Source organism: Eubalaena glacialis, chromosome 1 (genome assembly GCF_028564815.1).
Source record: "Eubalaena glacialis isolate mEubGla1 chromosome 1, mEubGla1.1.hap2.+ XY, whole genome shotgun sequence".
In the NCBI taxonomy this organism is placed as follows: domain Eukaryota; kingdom Metazoa; phylum Chordata; class Mammalia; order Artiodactyla; family Balaenidae; genus Eubalaena; species Eubalaena glacialis.
The window spans coordinates 177,125,626-177,151,226 of NC_083716.1; the positions used below are offsets into that span (position 1 = coordinate 177,125,626).

At 38.0% G+C, this 25,601-nt stretch overlaps 1 protein-coding gene across 4 annotated transcripts in view; it reads right to left on the reverse strand.

Annotated features, from left to right (window-relative positions):
• The window catches only part of LRP2 (LDL receptor related protein 2), a 197,702-nt gene that overhangs the window by 113,309 nt on the left and 58,792 nt on the right, over positions 1 to 25,601 (reverse strand). For 3 of the 4 annotated variants that reach the window (XM_061184669.1, XM_061184659.1, XM_061184649.1), the window contains exons 10-16: positions 20,437 to 20,565; positions 18,637 to 18,806; positions 14,552 to 14,775; positions 12,484 to 12,690; positions 9,814 to 10,016; positions 7,836 to 7,976; positions 1,516 to 1,719 (exon numbers count right to left, since the gene is read on the reverse strand). In XM_061184669.1, coding sequence (XP_061040652.1) covers positions 1,516 to 1,719; positions 7,836 to 7,976; positions 9,814 to 10,016; positions 12,484 to 12,690; positions 14,552 to 14,775; positions 18,637 to 18,806; positions 20,437 to 20,565 — 1,278 coding nt within the window. The remainder of the gene's footprint in view (positions 1 to 1,515; positions 1,720 to 7,835; positions 7,977 to 9,813; positions 10,017 to 12,483; positions 12,691 to 14,551; positions 14,776 to 18,636; positions 18,807 to 20,436; positions 20,566 to 25,601) is intronic. The other variant, XM_061184678.1, reaches the window with a different exon arrangement.

Here is a 25,601-nt window from a genome sequence, read left to right on the forward strand (position 1 = left end):
CTTAGTCATGCTGGTTGTGCACCTTTTGTAAAGGAATGTTGCCTATGGCCTGAAATACACAGGAGAGCCCATTCTCAAGGCTCTGGTCTTTAAAGGTGTAAGACTTTTCCATTCATATAGAGATAAAAAGTTGCAGAACAGAGAATAACATTTGTCTTGTTAGTGGTTTATAAGAACACAGTGATCAGATGTACATGGACAGCTGCAAGAACAAAGGATTCCAGCACCAAGAAGTTTGCAACAACCAGCCACACCCTCTCCCCTTTTAGTATAAAAGAGGCCTGAATTCTAACTCGGGTAAGATGGTTCTTTGGGACGCTAGTCCACCACCTTCTCAGTCTGCTGCCTTTCCGAATAAAGTTGCTATTCCCTGCCCCACCACCTCATCTCTAGATTTACTGGCCTGTCGTGCAGCGAGCAGTACAAACTTGGACTCAGTAATAGTATAAGCAAAATATTTAGAAACACGGAGACAAATAATAGAACAAACAGGTAAAAGAATGGTAAGGAATTACCTCTAGCGAGCAGGTCTGAGTTGGGGGCAGGGTGGGGCAGAGCAATAGAGTTTTTCATTGAGAACAGCTACAATAATAGCTAACATTTACTGAATATTTACTATTTTCCAGGCATTATTCTAGGTGTTTTACATGTATTAGCCTAAAATTCTCTCAACAACCTTATGAGCTATGTAGTACCTCTATTATTATTATTATTATTCCTATTTCACAGATTTAGGAAACTGAGGTACAAAGATTACATAACTAGGAAATGTGAGGAGCCAGGATTCAAAACTAGGCGGTTTAGCTCCTGAGCTGGCCCCTCTTAGTTGCTATGTTATACTGGCTACTGATTTTTTTTTTTTCAAACTTCAGGTTTCGACCCATTAGTGGACTGTAAAATCAAAGTACTAGATCATGCCAACATCCAATAAAGTACCCAACTGGTAAGGTATGACCGACTATAATTTATCTTTCTGTGAGGATTATGAAGATTTTAACAGAATTCCAATCAACTGAAAACTTACAGTAAATCCATATTTACATATAATTCATGTCTTTTAAAAATAAATATTATTATTCCAAGCCCAGCATTTACATAGTGCAGCATCCCTATAGAGAGGTCATTCCATTGGCTCAGTCTGGCTGCTTGAATATAGGGAACAGCCTCTAGTTAATTAACCCATTAACAGCTTTCATACATTTGACACTGCTATTATGGAGTGTCCACATGTTAAGATTTGTCAATATTAATATTCTTAATTGTCCAATTACATCAATATTTGTTTTAAAATGCACTCTCATTTGTGACTTATTTTGAAAATAAAGGAAGTGTTCACTTAAACTTAATTCAAAAGAAAAAGCAATAGATTTCTTTTCCCAGTCTAAAAGTATTTAGCAAGCTTAGTAAAAGACCCTGCTTAAGAAGTGAATGCAAAGTTTTAATGAAAAAATTATTAGTATTATTATTAAAGACAGACAAAATATGCAAAAAAAAACCCTTTAAACCCATTCTCACCTGTGCCATCGATCTTTTGTTTACAAATCATGTCTTTTGTTGTATCTGAAAAAAAGATAGCCTTCTCCTGGGCATCAAAATCAATCCCAACAAAGACGGAAGCATGTCCTGTCACTGGAAGGATGACATCCGCCTGGTGAGAGAGGGTGAGCGGGATGCCACGAACAGCCACATCAGATGAAAAGAACAGAAATCGCTCAGCAGCTGTAGAAAGAGGGACACACACAGTCAGCCACAGCATAGTTCTTGCCTTCTCCCAATTCCAGAGAAATTACTTACACACCCATAAAACACATGTTATAATTCTGCAATGTCATTCTGAAATAAACATAAAAAAAATAAATCTGTAGAAAACATAGTTGGAAATAATGGAAAGAAGGGAAGAAAAAAAAAACTGTGAAGGCAAAACAATCTTGAATTGAAGTATTACAATCTTACTTCTCCCTGAGAAATTTATCCTTAAGATTTATTTATATAAAACATGGTGCCCCAGCAAGATCCTTTTTGACCCACCTCCTAGAGAAATGGAAATAAAAACAAAAATAGACAAATGGGACCTAATGAAACTTAAAAGCTTTTGCACAGCAAAGGAAACCATAAACAAGACGAAAAGACAACCCTCAGAATAGGAAAAAATATTTGCAAATGAATCAACTGACAAAGGATTCATCTCCAAAATATACAAGCAGCTCATGCAGCTCAATATCAAAAAAACAAACAACCCAACCAAAAATGGGCAGAAGACCTAAACAGACATTTCTCCAAAGAAGATATACAAATTGCCAACAAACACATGAAAAGACGCTCAACATCACTAATTATTAAAGAAATGCAAATCAAAACTACAATGAGGTATCCCCTCACACCGGTCAGAATGGCCATCATCAAAAAGCCTACAAACAATAAATGCTGGAGAGGGTGTGGAGAAAAAGGAACCCTCTTGCACTGTTGGTGGGAATGTAAATTGATACAGCCACTATGGAGAACAGTATGGAGGTTCCTTAAAAAATTAAAAACAGACCTACCATATGACCCAGCAATCCCACTACTGGGCATATACCCTGAGAAAACCATAATTCAGAAAGAGTCATGCACCACAATGTTCATTGCAGCTCTATTTACAATAGCCAGGACATGGAAGCAACCTAAGTGTCCATCGACAGATGAATGGATAAAGAAGATGTGGCACATATATACAATGGAATATTACTCAGCCATAAAAGGAAACAAAATTGAGTTATCTGTAGTGAGGTGGATGGACCTAGAATCTGTCATACAGAGTGAAGTAAGTCAGAAAGAGAAAAACAAATACCGTATGCTAAAAAAAATGGTTCTGAAGAACCTAGGGGCAGGACAGGAATAAAGACGCAGACATAGAGAATGGACTTAAGGACACGGGGAGGGGAAAGGGTAAGCTGGGATGAAGTGAGAGAGTGGCACTGACATATATACACTACCAAACATAAAATAGATAGGTAGTGGGAAGCAGCCGCATAGCACAGGGAGATCAGCTCGGTGCTTTGTGACCACCTAGAGGGGTGGGATAGGGAGGGTGGGAGGGAGATGCAAGAGGGAAGGGATATGGGGATATATATATATGTATAGCTGATTCACTTTGTTATACAACAGCAACTAACACAACAATGTAAAGCAATTATACTCCAATAAAGATGTTTAAAAAAAAAACATGGTGTCCATATGCTTAATTTCTAAATTGGTATTAACTGCATAATAATCCCATCAAAATTCTCGAGTTACATTAACTTTTGTATAGAGATCTATATCAAAAATCCTATTGCAGTTTGGGGGATATTAAGACCAGCAAAAGAGACGTTTGACAGCCACCAGGTAAATTCTTTAGAAAGAAATAAAGGAAGGAAAGAAGAAGGGGAGTGGAGGAATGGAGGAAACAGGAAAGAATGGAGTGATGTGTAAAATCAAAGAAGGAGACAGTGACAGTATGCCAGGAAATCAAAAAGAAACACATGGTTTTTTAAACGAGGGTGATTTTTATCTGAATCTAGGGTTACCTACAAAGTGAACAAATTTGTTTGAGTTAAAATAAGAGAATTTACATACTAAGCCAGAAGCAGCACCATCTAGGGAGTAAGAATTTGCCAAAGGCATTAAAAAGGAGAGTTGTCAAAGGGAACATAAGAGAAACGAATATTGTAGGAGTGCATTTCATCATCAGCTGAAGCCAAGGCAGTAGCCTATTTTAATTGTGAGTAGATGTGCAGGCGACCAAAGAGGAGGACAGGAAGCATTTAGGGTAAGAATGAAACCCAGAGCATAGAGGCAGAAATAAAGAGAAAATCTGAATTGAGGAGTAAACACTAGATGAAGAAATGAGGCACCGAACACTTAGGAGTTTAGTTTGGAATACAGCAGTAAAGTCAGGTGGGATCAAGATGTGATTACCTGACTTAGGCAAAAGTGGTGAGCTAAGAGAGGTCAATAAAAGTGATGGGAAGTGCTCCCCATTAGAGTTAAGACTAACATCTAAAGTGGAAAAGATATACACATGGTAGAGAAAAGAACTCAAAATTAAATCCTACAGAATTTCAAGAGCATAGTTTGAAAAAGAGACAGAGCTGGTTCTTTGAGAAGATAAACAAAATTGATAAACCATTAGCCAGACTCATCAAGAAAAAAAGGGAGAAGACTCAAATCAATAGAATTAGAAGTGAAAAAGGAGAAGTAACAACTGACACTGCAGAAATACAAAGGATCATGAGACATTACTACAAGCAACTATATGCCAATAAAATGGACAACCTGGAAGAAATGGACAAATTCTTAGAAAAGCACAGCCTTCTGAGACTGAACCAGGAAGAAATGGAAAATATAAACAGACCAATCACAAGCACTGAAACTGAAACTGTGATTTAAAATCTTCCAACAAACAAAGCCCAGGACCAGATAGCTTCACAGGCGAATCCTATCAAACATTTAGAGAAGAGCTAACACCTATCCTTCTCAAACTCTTCTAAAATATAACAGAGGGAGGAACACTCCCAAACTCATTCTATGAGGCCACCATCACCCTGATACCAAAACCAGACAAAGAGGTAACAAAGAAAGAAAAGTACAGGCCAATATCACTGATGAACATAGATGCAAAAATCCTCAACAAAATACTAGCAAACAGAATCCAACAGCACATTAAAAGGATCATACACCATGATCAAGTGGGGTTTATCCCAGGAATGTAAGGATTCTTCAATATATGAAAATCAATCAATGTGATACACCATATTAACAAATTGAAGAATAAAAACCATATGATCATCTCAATAGATGCAGAAAAAGCTTTCGACAAAATTCAACACCCATTTATGATTAAAACCTTCCAGAAAGTAGGCATAGAGGGAACTTTCCTCAACATAATAAAGGCCATATATGACAAACCTACAGCCAACATCGTCCTCAATGGTGAAAAACTGAAACCATTTCCACTAAGATCAGGAACAAGTCAAGGTTGCCCACTCTCACCACTATTATTCAACATTGTTTTGGAAGTGTTAGCCACAGCAATCAGAGAAGAAAAAGAAATAAAAGGAATCCAAATCAGAAAAGAAGAAGTAAAGCTGTCACTGTTTGCAGATGACATGATACTATACATAGAGAATCCTAAAGATGCTACCAGAAAACTACTAGAGCTAATCAATGAACTTGGTAAAGTAGCAGGATACAAAATCAATGCACAGAAATCTCTTGCATTCCTATACACTAATGATGAAAAATCTGAAAGTGAAATTAAGGAAACACTCCCATTTACCACTGCAACAAAAAGAATAAAATACCTAGGAATAAATCTACCCAAGGAGACAAAAGACCTGTATGCAGAAAACTATAAGACACTAATGAAAGAAATTAAAGATGATACAAATAGATGGAGAGATATACCATGTTCTTGGATTGGAAGAATCAACATTGTGAAAATGACTCTACTACCCAAAGCAATCTACAGATTCAATGCAATCCCTATCAAACTACCACTGGCATTTTTCACAGAACTAGAACAAAAAATTTCACAATTTGTATGGAAACACAAAAGACCCCGAATAGTCAAAGCAATCTTGAGAAAGAAAAACGGAGCTGGAGGAATCAGGCTCCCTGGCTTCAGACTATACTACAAAGCTACAGTAATCAAGACAGTACGGGGCTTCCCTGGTGGTGCAGTGGTTAAGAATCTGCCTGCCAGTGCAGGAGACACGGGTTCGAGCCCTGGTCTGGGAAGATCCCACATGCCGCGGAGCAACTAAGCCCGTGCGCCACAACTACTTAGCCTGCGCTCTAGAGCCTGCGAGCCACAACTACTGAGCTTGTGTGCCACAACTACTGAAGCCCGTGTGGCTAGAGCCCGTGCTCTGCAACAAGAGAAGCCACCACAATGAGAAGCCTGTGCACCACAATGAAGAGTAGCCCCTGCTCGCCGCATCCAGAGAAAAGCCCACGTGCAGCAACGAAGACACAACGCAGCCAAAAATTAAAAATAAATAAATAAATAAATAAATAAGACAGTATGGCACTGGCACAAAAACAGAAATATAGATCAATGGAACAGGATAGAAAGCCCAGAGATAAACCCATGCACATATGGTCACCTTATCTTTGATAAAGGAGGCAAGACTATACAGTGGAGAAAAGACAGCCTCTTCAATAAGTGGTGCTGGGAAAACTGGACAGCTACACGTAAAAGAATGAAATTAGAACACTCCCTAACACCATACACAAAAATAAACTCAAAATGGATTAAAGACCTAAATGTAAGGCCAGACACTATCAAACTCTTAGAGGAAAACATAGGCAGAACACTCTATGACATAAATCACAGCAAGATCCTTTTTGACCCACCTCCTAGAGAAATGGAAATAAAAACAAAAATAGACAAATGGGACTTAATGAAACTTAAAAGCTTTTGCACAGCAAAGGAAACCATAAACAAGACGAAAAGACAACCCTCAGAATGGGAGAAAATATTTGCAAATGAAGCAACTGATAAAGGATTCATCTCCAAAATTTACAAGCAGTTCATGCAGCTCAATATCAAAAAAACAAACAACCCAATCCAAAAATGGGCAGAAGACCTAAATAGACATTTCCCCAAAGAAGATATACAGGTTGCCAACAAACACATGAAAGAAGAGGAATGCAAATCAAAACTACAGTGAGATATCATCTCACACCAGTCAGAATGGCCATCATCAAAAAATCTACAAGCAATAAATGCTGGAGAGGGTGTGGAGAGAAGGGAACCCTCTTGCACTATTGGTGGGAATGTAAATTGATACAGCCACTATGGAGAACAGTATGGAGGTTCCTTAAAAAACTAAAAATAGAACTACCATACGACCCAGCAATCCCACTACTGGGCATATACCCTGAGAAAACCATAATTCAAAAAGAGACATGTACCACAATGTTCATTGCAGCACTATTTACAATAGCCAGGACATGGAAGCAACCTAAGTGTCCATTGACAGATGAATGGATAAAGAAGATGTGGCACATATATACAATGGAATACTACTCAGCCATAAAAAGAAACAAAATTGAGTTATTCGTACTGAGGTGGATGGACCTAGAGTCTGTCATACAGAGTGAAGTAAGTCAGAAAGAGAAAAACAAATACCGTATGCTAACACATATATATGGAATCTAAAAAAAAAAAAAAATGGTCATGAAGAACCTAGGGGCAGGATGGGAATAAAGATGCAGACCTACTAGAGAATGGACTTGAGGATACGGGGAGGGGGAAGGGTAAGCTGGGACAAAGTGAGAGAGTGGCATGGGCATATATACACTATCAAATGTAAAATAGATAGCTAGCAGGAAGCAGCCGAATAGCACAGGGAGATCAACTCGGTGCTCTGTGACCACCTAGAGGGGTGGGATAGGGAGGGTGGGAGGGAGGAAGACACAAGAGGGAGGAGATATGGGGATATATGTATATGTATAGCGGATTTACTTTGTTATAAAGCAGAAACCAACACACCATTGTAAAGCAATTATACTCCAATAAAGATCGTAAAAAAATTAATTAAAAATTTAAAAATTAAAAAGAGACAGAGATTTCAGGAAGGAGATAAAGGGAAAGGGGAGCCCAAGGAAACCCTAGATGTGTCCCAAAGGACAGAAATTTACATCTTCAAACACAGCTCTTTGTACAAAGGGAAAGGTGCCTACCAAGGAAGATGCCCGTGGGCTACCAAAAGCTTATTTGCTGTGAAGAAATGCTACAGGGAGCTGGCCCAGTCCAAGAGCAGCACATACCCCTGTGCTGACCGTCAGACAGTCCAAAACTGATTTCTTACCAATGCAGTGGTAGTCATCCATATCCGGAATGTAGCCGAGCCTGCACTTGCAACGGTAGCCCAAACCACCATTAAATGTTCTGTGGCTGAGGACACAGATGTGCTGACAGCCCCCATTGTTATCTGCACATGGATTGCTAGCTGGAGGGGAAAATGCACATGGTTAAATCTCAATTAGAAATGCATATTTATCCAAGACATGCGAAGCTATTTTGAGACTTGTGGGTGAAATGGGTTTGAAACTCCTTGGAGACCTCACTACTGGTTGCTACTGAATACATCCACATTTAGCTGCTCCCAATGTCATTGTTGCTCTCGAATCTACCCTCAAACTGATGGTGGCAAAAAAAAAAAAACAACCAAGATTCCTGCAACTGTATAACCTTGGGGGTTCTTTTCCCCCCTATAACTGTAACAGACTCTGTCTGCTAGCCTCAGTGACTAAAATATAACTGCCCCCCAAATAACCTTAGTATTATTTTTTACCATTCAAAAAATAGAGTAAATAACTATAACTCACTGGATGCTTATTTTGTAGGACAACTTAACAATCAATGCCTCTAAGAGGTAAATATTATCGCAATTTTACAGAAAAGGAAACCAAAGTTCCAAAAGGTGAGACAACTTGCTCAAGATTATACAGTGGTTAAATAGCTAAACTAGAATTCAAATCCAGATCTCATTCCAAAACCCTACATGTCTGAAACACAAACCATTTTATACTTCCAAAAACCACTCTCAAAGCGTGACATCAGGAAGTTCACTGTACACAAGGCTGTCAGAGCTAAAAATGTCTGCTTTTGAAATTGTCTTCTTAGCCTTTGACTTATTCTTTAAAATAGTCTCTTCACCTTCTCAGGTAGATTAATTTTGAGAAACACAGGCAGGTATAATTCTAAAGCAAATAATAGAAATAATTTAGATGATAAAACTGGGTAATATTTTTGGTCAAAGGCAGATGTGAATTTAGTAGCTCATGAACTGATTATTCCAAATAGGTATTTTCTAATACAGTATGTACTTTCAGGTACAGTATACATTTTCCAATGAAGTATTTGTTTCCTAGGATGACTACATTGAAGGGTAGTCATCTGAATCTATCAGTTTAGTGGTTGGTTGGTTTGAGTTTTTTTAATCAACCTAATTACTTTATAGTCTTTCTCCATCCTAGCCAGACCTATCACTTAGCATTACAGTTTTAAAGTGAAATCTGTCTTTCTCTGAATTACTGTTCACTGATATTAAGCTTTCTTCCGATTTAGTCTAGTTTATTGTGTTTCTTTTCTTTGATGCATGAGCAAATACAGAAGAGAGCTGTATACACAGTCTAAACAGTCACGTCAATTTAAAACCTTGAAACAAACAAAACTTACTGTAAAATAACATAAGTAACATAAGTACTATAAAATAACATTCAGTGTCTGAATCAAAATATTTCTTTTCTTTGATAAGTGACCAGCCTGAGAGATACCAAACCCAGCTGACCTATGACAGACCCAATGCAAACCAAATAACAGGTGTCATAAATATACAACAGATAAGAAGGAAAAAAATAGCTCTGACACTACCTAAAATGACCACTTAGCATGCCATTTTCTTCTTCTGGGCCTCAGTTTGCTCGACTGCAATATTAGAGGGTTGAATTGGGAGATTCCTCCCGTAGAATAAGGATGGGTATTTTAGTTTGGTTTGTTTGCTGCTCTTTCTCCAGCCTGTAGACAGGATCTGGTATACTGCAGGTGCCAATAAATATCTGTTAAATACACTTCTAAGTTCTTTGTAGATTGGTCATTTTAACTCTGAAATACATCAAGTTCTCCAGAATGCCAACGATCTGCAAAACCAATTTCAGAGGGTTGAACTCTCTAGATTACCCATCATATATTTGAGAATGCCACCCAAATCTCATGAGAACTTTGAGAAAACCTTTCTACCAAGGCCAGTACCAAGCATGGTTTTCCACTGCTGAGGGGCCTACCATAGGGCTGCCTGAGGGCATGGTAAACAGTCACTCCAAAAGGCCTCAGGGAAGACCGGTAGTACAGTTGTGGGTCAGTCTCCGTGAACTTGTTTGCCTTCATTACAGCCATCTTTGTCCAATCAGTAAAGAACACATGATCTTCAAACAAGCTTATTGCAAAGGGATGAGGAATGTTCGAGCCTCCATGAATTACTGTCTTCCTGTTACAAAAGATATATACCATACAATTTTGATTAAAGGTGGAATTAGTTCCAAAAAAAAAAACCAAAAGGTGGAATTAGTTCACGAAAATGCTTGAAGAGCTAAAAAATTTCTTGCTACAAATATAGAATATATAGTCAGGATACATTTTAAGATGCAGGTGTATTTCTGCCTATACTCGCTAGAAGGATTTTCCTATTGTCTCTTCGAAAAGAGCCTTGGCACTTAAATTCCAAGCCTCCGTCCTCGCTTGTTCTAGATCTTTTGAAAAATTACTCTTTTCCCACCTGCTCTTCATTCTTTTAAGGTTGCTCCACATATAAAAGGTCTAAGATGTGAAATATCATTTTGAAATCTGTAGGGGAAAGAGTGTAACAAGGAACTGGAAGTCTGATAGACAACTTCAACACTTACTCCACGCTCACCACTGACCATTTCTCAGCAATTAGGGAGCACGACAGTGAGCTGGAGAATTCAACCCACAGCAAACACACAGACTTATTCCTGACGTCACTCTAGGGAGGGGAAAAAGCAGGGCTACCACTGGTACGCCTCTGCCTGACGAAACTGTCAGCTGAGCATATTTGTAGTGGAGGCAGAGTGCCCAGAGCCGCTAAAATGGAAGACAACACAGGTAAGAGGTGCTAGGCAAGGGGAAGAAATCAACACTGCTGCCATGACTGCATCTACAGAAACAGTAATTCACTGAGGCCACGTAAGTAAAGTGAGGTAGAGGATGGTACGTGAAAGAAACCTCTTTTCTTTTGGCATAGGAGAAAGACCTCAAAGAAAAATCTCAGCAGCCCTGGAAAACTAAAGATCACAATAGAGCTTTAAGAAAAGACTTGAATATACTAACACTGGGAATCACACTGCACGCGAAAAAAACAAAGAAACCCAAGATGGCAAGTGAGTGCAAACTTTGAAACACTCAATAGTGACATGGTACATTAAAATTAATGGGGTTTTTTTTCATCTAGCAAATTGCAGAAGTCTAGAAGACTTCCCTGGTGGTGCAGTGGTTAAGAATCCGCCTGCCAATGCAGGGGACACGGGTTCGATCCCTGGTGCAGGAAGATCCCACATGCCACGGAGCAACTGAGCCCATGTGTCACAACTGCTGAGCCTGTGTGCCACGACTACTGAAGCCCGCAAGCCTAGAGCCCGTGCTCTGCAACAAGAGAAGCCACCACAATGAGAAGCCCACAAACCACAACAAAGAAGTAGCTCCCGCTCGCCACAACTAGAGAAAGCCCGCACGCAGCAATGAAGACACAAAGCAGCCAAAAAATAATAATAATAATAATAATAAATTCCATAAATCTAAATGCCACCTGCTGGTAAAGCAAGAGGCAATGACTTTATGATTTTAGCTGTACTCGTGAGTTTTAGTATCTCCTCCATGTTTCTCCACAGCCAGCAAACCACTCGAATCTTTCCGAAATTCCATCGATTTTTATGTTTTACTTTAACCATAGCATAAAAATATTTAGACTATAAAATTAATGCCAAAACAACCGTGAAAGTGAAAAAAAATTAGGCAATTTCTCAATTGTTATGACTTATATGATTATTTTTTCATTAAATTAATTCCTGTCCTCACTATGGGAACCAGTTTCAGTGACAATACGTCATAGCCTTAATACCCAATCACTTCATTTAACCAAGTAGAGATTGTTCTAAGAATATAAAATCTAGTGGCAAACTGTGATACCATCCTTACAAAATAGAGATAAAGGAGAAACCAAAACTAGAATATCCTTTTCATTGAGAAAACAATAAAATCACATCATTTGGAAAAATCAAATTGACTAGAGTAATTTTTCTTGGTCAAAATTTAAAGACCATGTTTTAACCAGTTTTTGAAAATACCAAAAGAAGAGGATCTAAAATAGGTAACAATTTAATTAATTTATAGTGAGCTCTAATCCAACTAAGATGAAGGAAAAAGGTATGCCATACTCTGCATTCAAATATTGTTTAAATGTCTTTGAAGTATATCAGGTAAAGTCAGAATTTCTCTTTAAGATTTGAAATATATATAAGAGCAGTATAAAACCCAATTAATTCCCACCAGATAATGTTAAAAAAAAAAATAAAACTTATTTACTGGAGGGAAGATGGAAAGCTAAAAGATAAAGTGATCTTTGGAAACAAACCATAAGGGACCCAGACAAATAAATGGACTCGGAAGTTAATGAAAATAATGTGCTTCATCTGGGAGTGAGAGAGGGCTTGGAGAAGAGAAATCAAAGAACAAATGCTGTAGGTAATATTTAATGAGTGTTAATATGGAACACAAGCTAAAACTCAGAGCAGGTCACAACGTGCAATGTCAACACAAAGATCATTCAAGTTATGTCAACCAACAAAGCAATCTTTTAATTCTAGTCCTTCAATTTCTCTCTCCATAAATTTTATGTATTTCCCCAAAACTTATAAAGATATAAAAAAAATACTTCTTACCTTTGAATTCCATCATAAGTTACAGTCTCAATGTAATCAAACCGGGAGTCAACCCAGTAAACACGCTTTGATACCAAATCCAGGGTTATCCCAGCAGGCCATCCCAGCTTTCTTGTCACCAAGTCTTTACGGTTGGAGCCATCCATGAAAGCCCTTTCTATCTTAGGTGTCCCAGAAAAGCTCTGCCAATCTGAGAAAAATAAATAACTACAAAAGAAAACCAAAAGATGAAAGAATCAGTAATTTTACAAGTTTACCTAGAAAATATTTTTTGAGATTGTATGTTTGGATCAATGGAAATTTCCTCTAGCTGATTAGAGAACCATGGGGGTTTAAAACAATAGAGAAAATTTAAAGTATTAAAACTCAGAAACTGTGAGGGCCAATCAGGAGAGTTAGCAACTATTAAAATGCACTAACTGACAGGCAAAAAAAAAAAAAAAAAAAAAAGCATATCTACCTTCTTAACTTCTTAATATTCTCTCCCGACCCCTGACTCCATCCTTCACTTCTCTTTTTTACAGCCAGCAAAAAGGCTGTAAAAAAGAAAAAACTATCAAGCCATTTCCCTCCTTAATTCCTCATTCTAAGGCATGGTCTAGAGAACATATACATCATTTTCAAGGAAGGACAGCTGAAATCATGAAATAGAAATGAATAATCACCATTCACCAACACTTAAGTAGCCTCAAGTTCATCCAAGGCTCCTAAGACCCAACTGTGAAAATCTAGGAGAAAGCTAGTCTCCCATAACTGGTCTCAAATGTGAAGATCAGGAAAATTTTAATTTACACCTGGAGAAAAGTAAGCATTATCACTCTTGCTGGATTGATTCACAGTTGAACAACTTGTAATGAGGTGTTAACACTGACATATCAACCCCAGTCTCTAACAAGAAATCACTAAAAGGGATAGATCTGATAGGGGATAGAGTAGGGTAATCAAATAGTTAGCTTAGAAACCACATTAGGGGATTGCAGATAGAGAGGGAACTTTAGGGGGCTTTGGGAGACCACAGTAAGTTAATGATCACTCAAGAAAGTAATGGAAAAATCCTGAAACAATGTAGGCTTGCTTGACTCATAAAGCAGAGCAAGTCGCTTAGCATCAAAGCCAGACTGGCTTGCTTACCAACAAAACCATGCAACAGAAGCATGAGACATGCCCCAAAACAATAAAACAACAGTGGAAAATAAGGTCTACAATCTGCCCAGTGATGTCAACAAGTTAATGACCCCTAGGACATTCTCTCCGCACACACAAAAAAACAATAACTTATGGAAAGGGGATATTTCAAAGTGAAAGACCCTCATTGTACTGAGACCTGAAATAATTTCTCCATAGTGCCGTGACAGTCCCGGAGACACCATATAGGTTCAAAAACTCCCCCGCCCAACGTATAGGAGGAGTTAATGATGGAAGACTCAAAGAATGAAAAAGAAGGTGGTCTTCTCCCCCTCCCCTCTCTTCCTTTGATTATAAAAATGTAACCCACTAAGTACTCGGGGCAGCACAACACTTGCCTGCCCGCTTGTAAGCCTCACAAGCATCCTATTCCAATAAATCACTTCTTATCTATCACTTTGCCTCTCACTGAATTCTCTCTGCCCTGAGACATAAAGAACCGGAGATATTCAGAGCCCCTCGCAACGCCACCTAGTGGTTTCAGATCTACCCCCTCTTTAAAACAACTTTACAACTTATGTTAGAGTGATCATGTTAATAATGGTTTAGTTGTGACAATACTATTAGAGTCAGAAAACAGAATCCAATTTCTCAGCCAGGAGAATGTGGCAAACACTGAGAATAAAATTCATACCCCAAAAATATCACATATTTTTAGGACACCAGTAGGTGTGTTTGGACTGCATATCCTCAAATTGGATTATATTTAGCCAACTCCTTTAAAGCTTCTATGAAAAGAGATATGAAATAAACATGGATTCTAGAGTACAGAACCTAAAAGAAGTCAGGATTAACCTTCAATTACGCCAATGGATGTTTTGTGTACAGGGGGAGAAATAAAACTCCAAAAATGCTGGAATCAGTATGTTTTCACATAACTTACCCAACAGTTGGGTCCACGGCAATTCCTCTTGGATGTCCCAAATGTTCACTTATAATGGTAATCCGTTGGCTTCCATCCAAATTTACCATATCTATGCAGTTGACATTGGTCTCTACAACATAAAGTTTATTATTTACCCAGTCCACAGCCAGATTCTCTGGGTCTTCAACAGAAACATTGAGAACTTCTTGGATATCTAAACCATTAATGTCAACTGAAAAAACCTGAAAGAAAAACCAAAATTATTACACTTCTTAAGCATAATTCACCGGGAGCAGTTTTCCTATACTTCATTCCAGGGACCTATCTTTGTTGCACAAATCAGTCATTTGGATTTAAAAAAAAAAGAATTCATATATGGTCTTTCTTATGTTGAGGTAGGTTCCCTCTATGCCCATTTTCTGGAGAGTTTTTATCATAAATGGGTGTTGAATTTTGTCAAAAGCTTTTTCTGCATCTATTGAGATGATCATATGGTTTTTATTCTTCAATTTGTTAATATGGTGTATCACATTGATTGATTTGCGTATATTGAAGAAACCTTGCACCCCTGGGATAAATCCCACTTGATCATGGTGTATGATCCTTTTAATGTGTTGTTGGATTCTGTTTGCTAGTATTTTGTTCAGGACTTTTGCATCTATGTTCATCAGTGATATTGGTCTATAATTTTCTTTTCTTGTGATGTCTTTTTCTGGTTTTGGTATCAGGGTGATCGTGGCTTCATAGAATGAATTTGGGACTGTTTCTCCCTCTGCAATTTTTTGGAAGAGTTTGAGATGGATCAGTTTTAGCTCTTCTCTAAATGTTTGATAGAATTCGCCTGTGAAGCCATGTAGTCCTGTACTTTTGTTTGTTGGAATATTTTTAATTATGGTTTCAATTTCATTACCTGTGATAGGTCTGTTTATATTTTCTAATTCTTCCTGGTTCAGTCTTGGAAAATTGTACCTTTCCAAGAACTTGTCCATTTCTTTGTGATTGTCCATTTTATTGGCATATAGTTGTTTGTAGTAGTCTCTTATAATCCTTTGTATTTCTGCAGTGTCAGTTGTTATTTCTCCTTTTTCATTTCTAATTTTATTGATTTGAGTCCTCTCCCTTTCTTCCTTGATGAGTCTGGCTAAGGGTTTATCAATTTTGTTTATCTTCTCAAAGAACCAGCTTTTAGTTTTATTGATCTTTGCTCTTGTTTTCTTCATTTCTATTTATTTCTGCTCTGATCTTTATGATTTCTTTCCTTCTACTGACTTTGGGTTTTGTTTGTTCTTCTTCCTCTAGTTGTTTTAAGTGTAGGGTTACATTGTTTATTTGAGATTTTTCTTGTTTCTTGAGGTGAGATTAAATTACTATAAGCTTCCTCCTTAGAACTGCTTTTGCTGCGTCCCATAGGTTTTGGGTCATCGTGTGTTCATTCTCATTTGTTTCTATTTATTTTTTTATTTCTTCTTTGATTTCTTCAGTGATCTCTTGGTTATTTAGTAGCACACTGTTTAGCCTCCATGTATTTGTGTTTTTTACAGTTTTTTTCCTGTAATTGATTTCCAATCTCATAGCGTTGTGGTCAGAAAAGATGCTTGATACAATTTCAATTTTCTTAAATTTTCCAAGGCTTGATTTGTGACCCAAGATGTGATCTATCCTGGAAAATGTTCCGTGTGCACTTGAGAAGAAAGTGTATTCTTCCACTTTTGGGTGGAATGTTCTAAAAATATCAGTTAAGTCTATCTGGTCTATTGTGTCATTTAAAGCTTGTGTTTCCTTATTTATTTTCTGTTTGGATGATCTGTCCATTGGTGTAAGTGGGGTGTTAAAGTCCCCTACTATTATTGTGTTACTGTCGATTTCCCCTTACATGGTTGTTAGCATTTGCCTAATATATTGAGGTGTTCCTATGTTGGGTGCATAAACATTTATAATTGTTATATCTTCTTCTTGGATTGATCCTTTGATCATTATGTAGTGTCCCTCCTTATCTCTTGTAACAGTCTTTATTTTAAAGTCTATTTTATCTGATACGAGTATTGCTACTCCAGCTTTCTTTTGATTTCCATTTGCATGGAATATTTTTTTCCATCCCTTCACTTTCAGTCTGTATGTATCCCTAGGTCTGAAGTGGGTCTGTTGTAGACAGCATACATATGGGTCTTGTTTTTGTATCCATTCAGCCAGTCTGCGGAGCTCAATATCAAAAAAACAAACAATCCTATTTAAAAATGGGTGGAAGACCTAAATAGACATTTCACCAAGGAAGACATACAGATGGCCAAGAGGCACATGAAAAGATGCTCAACATCACTAATTATTAGAGAAATGCAAACCAAAACTGCAATGAGGTATCACCTCACGCCAGTCAGAATGGCCATTAGCAAAAAAGCTAGAAACAATAAATGCTGGAAAGGGTGTGGTGAAAAGGGAACCCTCCTGCACTGCTGGTGGGAATGTAAATTGATACAACCACTACAGAAAATAGTACGGAGGTTCCTTAAAAAACTAAAAATAGAACTACCATATGACCCAGCAATCCCACTACTGGGCATATACCCTGAGAAAACCATAATTCAAAAAGAGACATGCACCACAATGTTCATTGCAGCACTATTTACAATAGCCAGGACATGCAACCAACCTAAATGTCCATCAACAGATGAATGGATAAAGAATATGTGGCACATATATACAATGGAATATTACTCAGCCATAAAAAGAAACAAAATTGAGTTATTTGTAATGAGGTGGATGGACCTAGAGTCTGTTGTGCAGAGTGAAGTAAGTCAAAAAGAGAAAAACAAATACTCTGTGCTAACACATATATATGGAATCTAAAAAAAAACCAAAAAATGGTACTGATGAACCTAGTTGCAGGGCAGGAATAAAGATGTAGACATAGAGAATGGACTTGAGGACACGGGGTGGGAGGGGGAAGCTGGGGCGAAGTGAGAGTAGCATCGACATATATACACTACCGAATATAAAATAGTTAGCTAGTGGGAAGCAGCAGCATAGCACAGGGAGATCAGCTTGGTGCTTTGCGATGACCTAAAGGGGTGGGATAGGGAGCATGGGAGGGAAGCTCAGGAGGGAGGGGATATGGGGACATATGTATGCATATGGCTGATTCACTTTGTTGTACAACAGAAACTAACACAGTATTGTGAAGCAATTATACTCCAATAAAGATCTATTAAAAAAAAAAAGAATTCACTGGAGACTAGTTATTTTACATCATGGGTTACTGGGGGCAGGGAGTTTCTTTAAAAGCATATGAGGCATATATAAAAAGTTGGGTTTACAAAAAAAAAGCCTGCATTTCTAATTCTTGGTAGTTAGAGAAAGTTTAATTCAATGTGGATTTCTTGGTGGAGGAGGTGGTAGTGGTTTGTTTTGATTTCTAGCTGTCATTAAATCAGATCTGCTAATAATCCAAAGTCTCAATTTTTAGAAATTTTATGCAAATTATCAGTTAATTGAATTAAAATTTTATTAATGGTACAAGGAAATGTAAGGGAAGAAATAAAATTCCATAACTCTTTAGGAGTCTCTAAAATTTATGTTTTAAAAATCTCCATTGCATTACTCAAAGTTGAAATCAGATCCATCACACTTTCCAAATAAGAGAGCATAATGAAATTTTGGCTGTTAAACAAAATACTGTCAATATTTGCTACCCAATCCTCAATTACTGTTCCATTTAGAAGATGCAGGTAAAAATCTGATTTTTATCATACAGGAAAGCAGAATACTTTTTACATTTTAAATGATCAAGTTTCAAAAATTACTACCAAATATCTACCCAGTTTTGAAAGAATGTCTACTATTTCTTTTAATTAGGCTTTTGGACTCCATTTCGAATAAAATTAAAAGTTGCTCAAGGCTAATCCATATAATAGAGTGCTTTGTTTAATAGGTCACATGTAATACTATAGCTGTAAAAGGTGCTGATTAACATAAAATATCTCAAGGGCCTTTTTTGTTAGAAAACAAAGGAACTTTCCCCTCTACTCCCCCAAAAATGAAAAGCTATCAACACTTTGTGCTTGGAGTCCTATCAGCTCCCAAGCTACACTCCAGAAATTTCTATTTACCTTATTTTGCACAATGTCAGTCCAAAAGACTCTATGTAGGTGATAGTGAAAATCCACACCCACAGCCGATCCACGATTTTGAGACTCTACCAGGATCTCAAAGGTGCTTCCATGAATATCACCCCTTAGCAAATCCCGACCATTGGAGAAGATCACAGAGGCCTCACCAACTAAATGTGAAGAAGGAAGGCATTATCAGTCTTTCAAGTGAACAAAGATGATGAAGCAACTTACAACTATGTTTTCTTATTTGGTTTTAAACCTTCTGAGGCACACATATATGTCATTCTATCCATTTTCCAGATGGGCAAATTGAGGCACAAAGAGGCTTAATGAAATGTCCAAAATCACAGTAAGTTAGGAACAGAGTCTGCCAAGAACTCGAATGTCCTGATTGCTAGTTCAATGACACTCAGGTATCATCGAGAATCTTTGATGATGTGGGCACCTTACCCCAGGTGCAACCTTAGATTGTGTAAAACACAAAACACATTTTAAGGATTAGTGGGAAACCACTCTGTGAAAAACATGGCAATGGTGGATCCAAATTTGCTATACCCGTATACTCACAAGAATGCAAAATGAATAAGGTTATTCACTGAGGTCTTGTTTGCAATATCAAAGGGTAAGAAATAATATAAAAGTCCATAAGTAAAGGACTAGTTAAATAAATTATATACAACCAAAGAAATGGATTTTGCCACTATTAAAAAAAAAACTGTACACCTGAAACACTGGAAATCAACTATATTTCAATTTAAAAATACAACAAAATTTTTTTTAAAAAATGAAAATAAGCTGTCTGTGTTGATATGGAAAGCCCTTGAAAATATAGTATGCGACATTAGCAAGATGAAGAACTGTATGTATAGTTTACCACCATATATGTAAAAATAGGGTTAAGTGTCTATATTTGTATATTCTTATTTATGCATTTAACAATCTCTAGAATTAAAATAAACAGTGATTATCCATAGGAGAGGAGAAGTGGGAAACTAGGCAGAGGGGAACAGAGATGGTAGGGGGAGGTCATATATCTTCTAAATAATTTTAAATTTTTGAAAATATGAGTATAATACCTATTCAGAAATAAATAAATGTTAAAAATCAGTTGTAAAAATCTAAAAGTTCGTCCACAGCATATCAGTATTTCTACACAAAAACAACTAGAAAATGGTCAATTCATAGATCATGTGGGCAGATAAGTTTCTGAAAGCCCCCAAAGGCACCTTAAACAGGTGTGAAAAAAACAATTGGAAAAAAAAAAAAAAAAGATCTTATTACCCAGAAATCCATGGTGACAAAAATGCTTTGGGAGGCCCAATTTTTTAAAACAAATTTTCATGACTTTTCTCTACCACAGTACTCTTAGAATGAGGGCATTTTCACAAACTAATCCAAATTTAGCAGGCCCATTTTGAACCACCTCTAAATTTTGCACAGACAATGCCTATTGGTACTTGTCACCATATGGTAGGTACAGTAATTAAAAGTAGGTCAAATGTACTCATAAAATTTATGTGATAGATGACATAATATTCCAGTCCCAAAGTGAACAAGCAACCAATGAAAATGTTAAAAAAACAAAAGAAACTGTTAATCCACAAGTTGGTCCCTAATAACCAAAGCATGAAATTAATGTTGACCTATTCTTCCAACAGCAGGAGCCACTCCTGATTTGTGGTAATAAAACCCTGCCATCCGCATCAATGCTGATATTTCTTTTGTCGCCTGCTATGGAAAGAGGATAGTCATCAGAAGTTTACTGTTCAGAAACACAAGTGTCTTTAATTTACTCACAAGAAGAATTAGCTTTACAGCGCTGCTGGTGCTCCAAGATATACCCCTCTACACAGTGGCACTGGTGATGGCCAATTCGGTCTTCACATATCTGGTCACAAACTCCCCACATCTGGCAATCATCAAAATCTGCCACATAGGAAATAACCATTTGTAATCGTGTTTAACAGCATTTCTTGAGCACCTTCTGAAAAAAATCTTGGACAAGCTATACAGGAATATGGTGATGCCCCTGCCTAAGTAAGTACCCTCTACGGGGAAAAAAATAGGCATCATCATACTAGGGAAAACCCAAGGTTGTTTAAAATCTACGTAAAGGATAACTTTGCAGGTGATGCACAACACTGCTTGGACACATTGCCTTTGCATTTCATTTGTTAATGTTGGTTTACAAAATATCTGACTTTTAGTGTAAATGCATGCCTTTAAAATTGTGCTTTCCAATATGGTAGCCACTGCCCTCTGCAGCTTCTCAAATTTATATTTAGATTAACTAAAATAAAATAAATTTAATGATTCAATTTCCAAGTCACACTTGCCACCTTTCAAATGCTACATATGATTATTTTTAACCATACTGGAAGACACAGACATTTCCATCACTGCAGAAAGAACTGCCGTATATCCAGTGGCTCAGTAAGACACAAATCTGTGCCTGCAATAAAGTATCTGGAAAGGTCTGTTTACCCAGCTGCCTTTCCTCTGATGTCAAAAATCGTAACCAAAATTAAAATCATTTTTAAGACATGAAAAATATATTCTCTTCTGATTATTCATCAGCATTATTCATTCATTTAATAAGTGCTTATTGAAAATCCATTACATAATAGAGCTCTGTTCAATGCCATAATAGTCTCAGTTCTACCGTGTAGAAAGTGTTTCAATATAATTGACATATAAACAATACAATATGTGGGGGAAAGAAAGTATCTTTCTCAAAGATTATAAAGCTTAAGGGGCACAGAAATTGTCCTATCTTTGGTCCACTGGTGCCAAATATTTCATTTGACCCCCCAAGTTCACATCCACTCTTCACCCTCCTTCACCCTGCTCTCTGCCCTTGGAGAATGACCTCCACAGCCTAAACCAACAAGGTTCCCACCCCCTAGGGCTTCAGGAAATTCTCAAGTAAATTATAATTCCTGAGACCCTCAGGTCTAGGATTCTCCAGAATTTCTAGGATCTGATCACACTTGCAGAGTTGTGAGTTGAGTTCTACCACACCTGCTGGATGGCCCACCATCTTGTGACTCCCCAGCAAGAAAGACCAAGAAAGTCCTGGGATCAAGATAACGGTTCCCATTTACCCTCCAGACCAAGTATAACAACATGGACCAGCATATCTTTCATTCCAAGGACTGTGACGAAGAAAAAATTAATCCAATTTGTACATGACAAGATAAAAGGACATGTGGGTAAAAATAAAAGGCCCGCATTTGATCTATGTCTCCTGTGCCCTCGCCTCAGCCCTAAGAAAGCACCACGTGAGGCTTCGCTTCAGCAGGAATAAAAGTACAGGACATTCGCCCTCAAACTCCCAGGGTGTCATGACCTCATTTTGAATGCAAGACACTATGACTATGTCTAAGGGTCTGGAGTCACCCTGGGAGCAGTTCTCATGTCAAAAAGAGGGTGAAGTCATAACTAGGAATTCTTGGGTGCAAATGCCCTTCCTATCACCTGGGCTACAAATACTTTACAGGTTTAAATGAGTGTATAAACACTGTCACTTTTAATGACTGAATAAGATTCTATTCTCCATTATGAAGAAGAATGAAGGCTAATTAATATCCATTGTCAGCCAAAGGGAAGACAAGAAAAATGAAAGGAGACCTGAGGTTTTCAAGAGACTAGAAAAGGTAGCAGAAACTGTATAAAACACTAAAATGCTGCTTTACAATACTCCAGCCCGTTACCTTGATCTACTTTCCTTTTTATTCTTTGTCCCCTCCTACCAACAAATACTGCTTTGAGAGTAATTCAAAAAAATGTTTTTTAGCATAGACCCCCTTGGACGCCCTCTGATCCACCGGGCTGTGTGAAATCCCACCATGCTGAATGACCTTCCTGCTCTAACTCTGCACCACGATGTCATTCCCTCAACAAACAGCATGTCCTGTCAATCAGAAACAATAACCCCGGGAAACTGCTCCGGCAGCATGCCTCAGAGGCTCCACAGCCAGGTCAAGACCACCAGGAGCAGATGAACGGAAGGACACAAAATTTCTTGTCAGGATTATTCCATTTTATTCTTGATGACCACTGAGGCATTCAGTGGGGAGCCAGATCTAAGATGGTAAATGTTGTATAGGTTTCCAACACCTGAAGCCTCTGTGATGAGTCAGCCATGCAGAGGATTACAGCCATAAAGGAGTATTTGCTGAACTGAAACGCTTGAAAGAGCAGACCTAAACATTTCCCCTAAAAGCTCAGCTGAAACAAGTGTAACTGGTTTCGTCGTGTCATGTATTGAAACTAATGAGTTCTCTTTACAAAGAGAGCAAAATATAGTCTTCCTTGAAAGAAATGTGAAATCACTGTTAACCAAGCTTCAAAACTCAGAGGCAAAGGGTACATTCTTAAAGGAGAGGGAAGGTCACAGAAAAGGTCTCTGCAGGTGTCAGGGGGTCTCACATTCACAAAAGCCCTCAACTGCAGACTTTTGAGCTTATATCCAAAGGAAGTCATCTGTACGAAAGTCCTAGGCACATTGTAAAGGGATTGAAAGATGTTTGTGGAACTTAAAATTAGTGCCCCACTATCAGACTACTTGCAGTGTGCTATGAACTGAATGTCTTCTATGAATCCTGAAATTATCCTGTGCACAGCATAATATTGCAAAATTCTGTCTTACATTCATTAATAGATTAAACGTAAAAATCTTGTTATGAAAGTTTTTCTTTTCGTAAGGGCTGCAACAAATTTAAGTGGCCTGGATCTCTGACCTACGACCCAAACCTCATCACAGACTTAGCTATTAGAAAAGATGTTGGAAAACGTGTTGGAGAATGTGGCTCTAGGGTGGGGGGGGGGGGGGGGAAGACCGAGAATAGGTTGTGAGGTATCACAAGAATGAACTAGGGATTCTGAAAGAGCAAGTCACTTTTACTGAAAAGACTTCATGGCCTATCAAGTTCCAACTACAAGGCAGTCCAGCCCTAACTCCTCTTTGGGGCTGAGAGGAAAAACAGAAAAGCTAGTGTAATACTGAGAACATGGCTTCTGGTATCTCTACTGGAATTCCTTTTCTACTAAGAGAAAGCAGAGAGGCCTAGAAAACTAAGAGACTGGAAATCGGATTGGCAGCTGGGTGGCAGTAAAGGGGGTGGAGAAGCCTGACATTTGGCAAAAACAGACGAGCAGCCTTATACCTACAGATGAGCACCATTCTGAGAAAAAAGGGATACAGCCCTCGCAGTGATGCCAGGAAGCATAAGCAGGGGTTCCAAAGTGAGAAAACCACCGAACAAATGAGGACATGTGTGTGAAAACTCTTTTTAAATGACTTGAATGCATCTGCAGTGTTACGATAATGATAACAATAAAACACAAAAAGTGTCCTATAATATCACTTAATGCTAGCTGCAGATCATAAATGTTTTATTTATAAAACGTTTTGAGACGATTAGAAATTTGGGGGCTTTCTTAAATAGTTCAAAGTTCTCTCTGAGTCTTCAGGATCTCTCAGGCTGATTTGCATAAAGCATTTGATCTTAACATGTTCTTGTCGAATAGAGTTACTTAAGAGGAGCAATCAGATCCAGGGCAAACTTTGGGACACGGTCCTGATATTAGAAATCTAAAATTACCTATTTTGAACACCACAAGAACAACCTCAACTGGATTGCTTTACCGGATATAAAAATCTTGGCATACAACAGGTAAATGAGCGAGCCCCATTACAATAGTTCTCAGTAACACTGAGGAATAGACTTTCTCAAGAGTTTGTAAACCAGAGTCTTTCTTTTTTTCTTTTTTCTTTTCTTTTATTTTTTGGCCGTGCCACATGGCTTGTGGGATCTTAGTTCCCTGACCAGACCAGGGATCGAACCCAGGCCCTCGGCAGTGAAACAGAGACCTAACCACTGGACCACCAGGGAACTCCCCAGAGTCTTTCTGACATTAAAATTTTTTCTGACTATGAGGAAATTATTAAGATCAACCATAATTAAGTTGGAAGCCATGAGCTGAGACTAAAGACTGAATAACTTCATTAGGTTTATCCAAATTCAATATTTTTGGCCAAATTATATTAATATTTTAGAAATTATTTCAGAAGAAATACTTTTCTAAAAGTATTTCGTACGTGTGCCATGTTTGTTTTCATCCGAAAAGCCCTAAAGAATCTCAAATTTCTAAGGAGTATCAAAAGAACACAGATATCCTGGTAAAATTCTGAATCATCTATCTTTTGAAGATCCATAGATGAATACTTCATAGTAATGAATTGTTTCAGTTGCCTTCCAGATGCCTTTTCCCAACACCAGTAAAAACCCCTGTGGTCACTTTCTGCTAGTATGTCTGTTGTTCACACAACAAAAGTTAGAAAGAAGGAAAAAGAAATCAGAGCATTAAAAATTCATTGTTCAAACCCTAAAAAACTGAAAATTGATGATACTTGGCCATGTCTAATTCTCCCATCATAAGAACCCCTTCCTAATCACAGTGGGGTACAAAGCTGGCTTACATCAAAATCAAAATTTTCCCAGTAGGAGAAATCATTCTTATCTTTCAGATAGGAAAGATGTCAGAAATATTTAGTGCACTGGTGTCTAATTCAATGCCAGCCACTGGATGGAAATAACATGATAGAGTTTGTTCTTCTTTAGTATTAGCTTCGAAAATCAATGGGATTAACAACCAGCACAGCATGGGCACTGACTGGCCAGTGTGGTCAGTGGATCAGTGACCTGGTGATCCTCTGTTGTGTTGGGTGACCACTCTTTAGTTCCTGGAACCTGGGGAGGTTTGGACATCCTGGGAAGAGGCCAGAGGAGCAGGGTAAGGTGCTTGATGGATTCAAGGCAGAAGCTATTTACCAACTACATGGAAGTATTTCAGTACAGTCGACCCTTGGCATTCTACGGGGATCGGTTCCGGGACCCCCCAGGATACCAAAACCCAAAGATGGTCAAGTCCCTTATATAAAATGGTGTAGTGTTTAC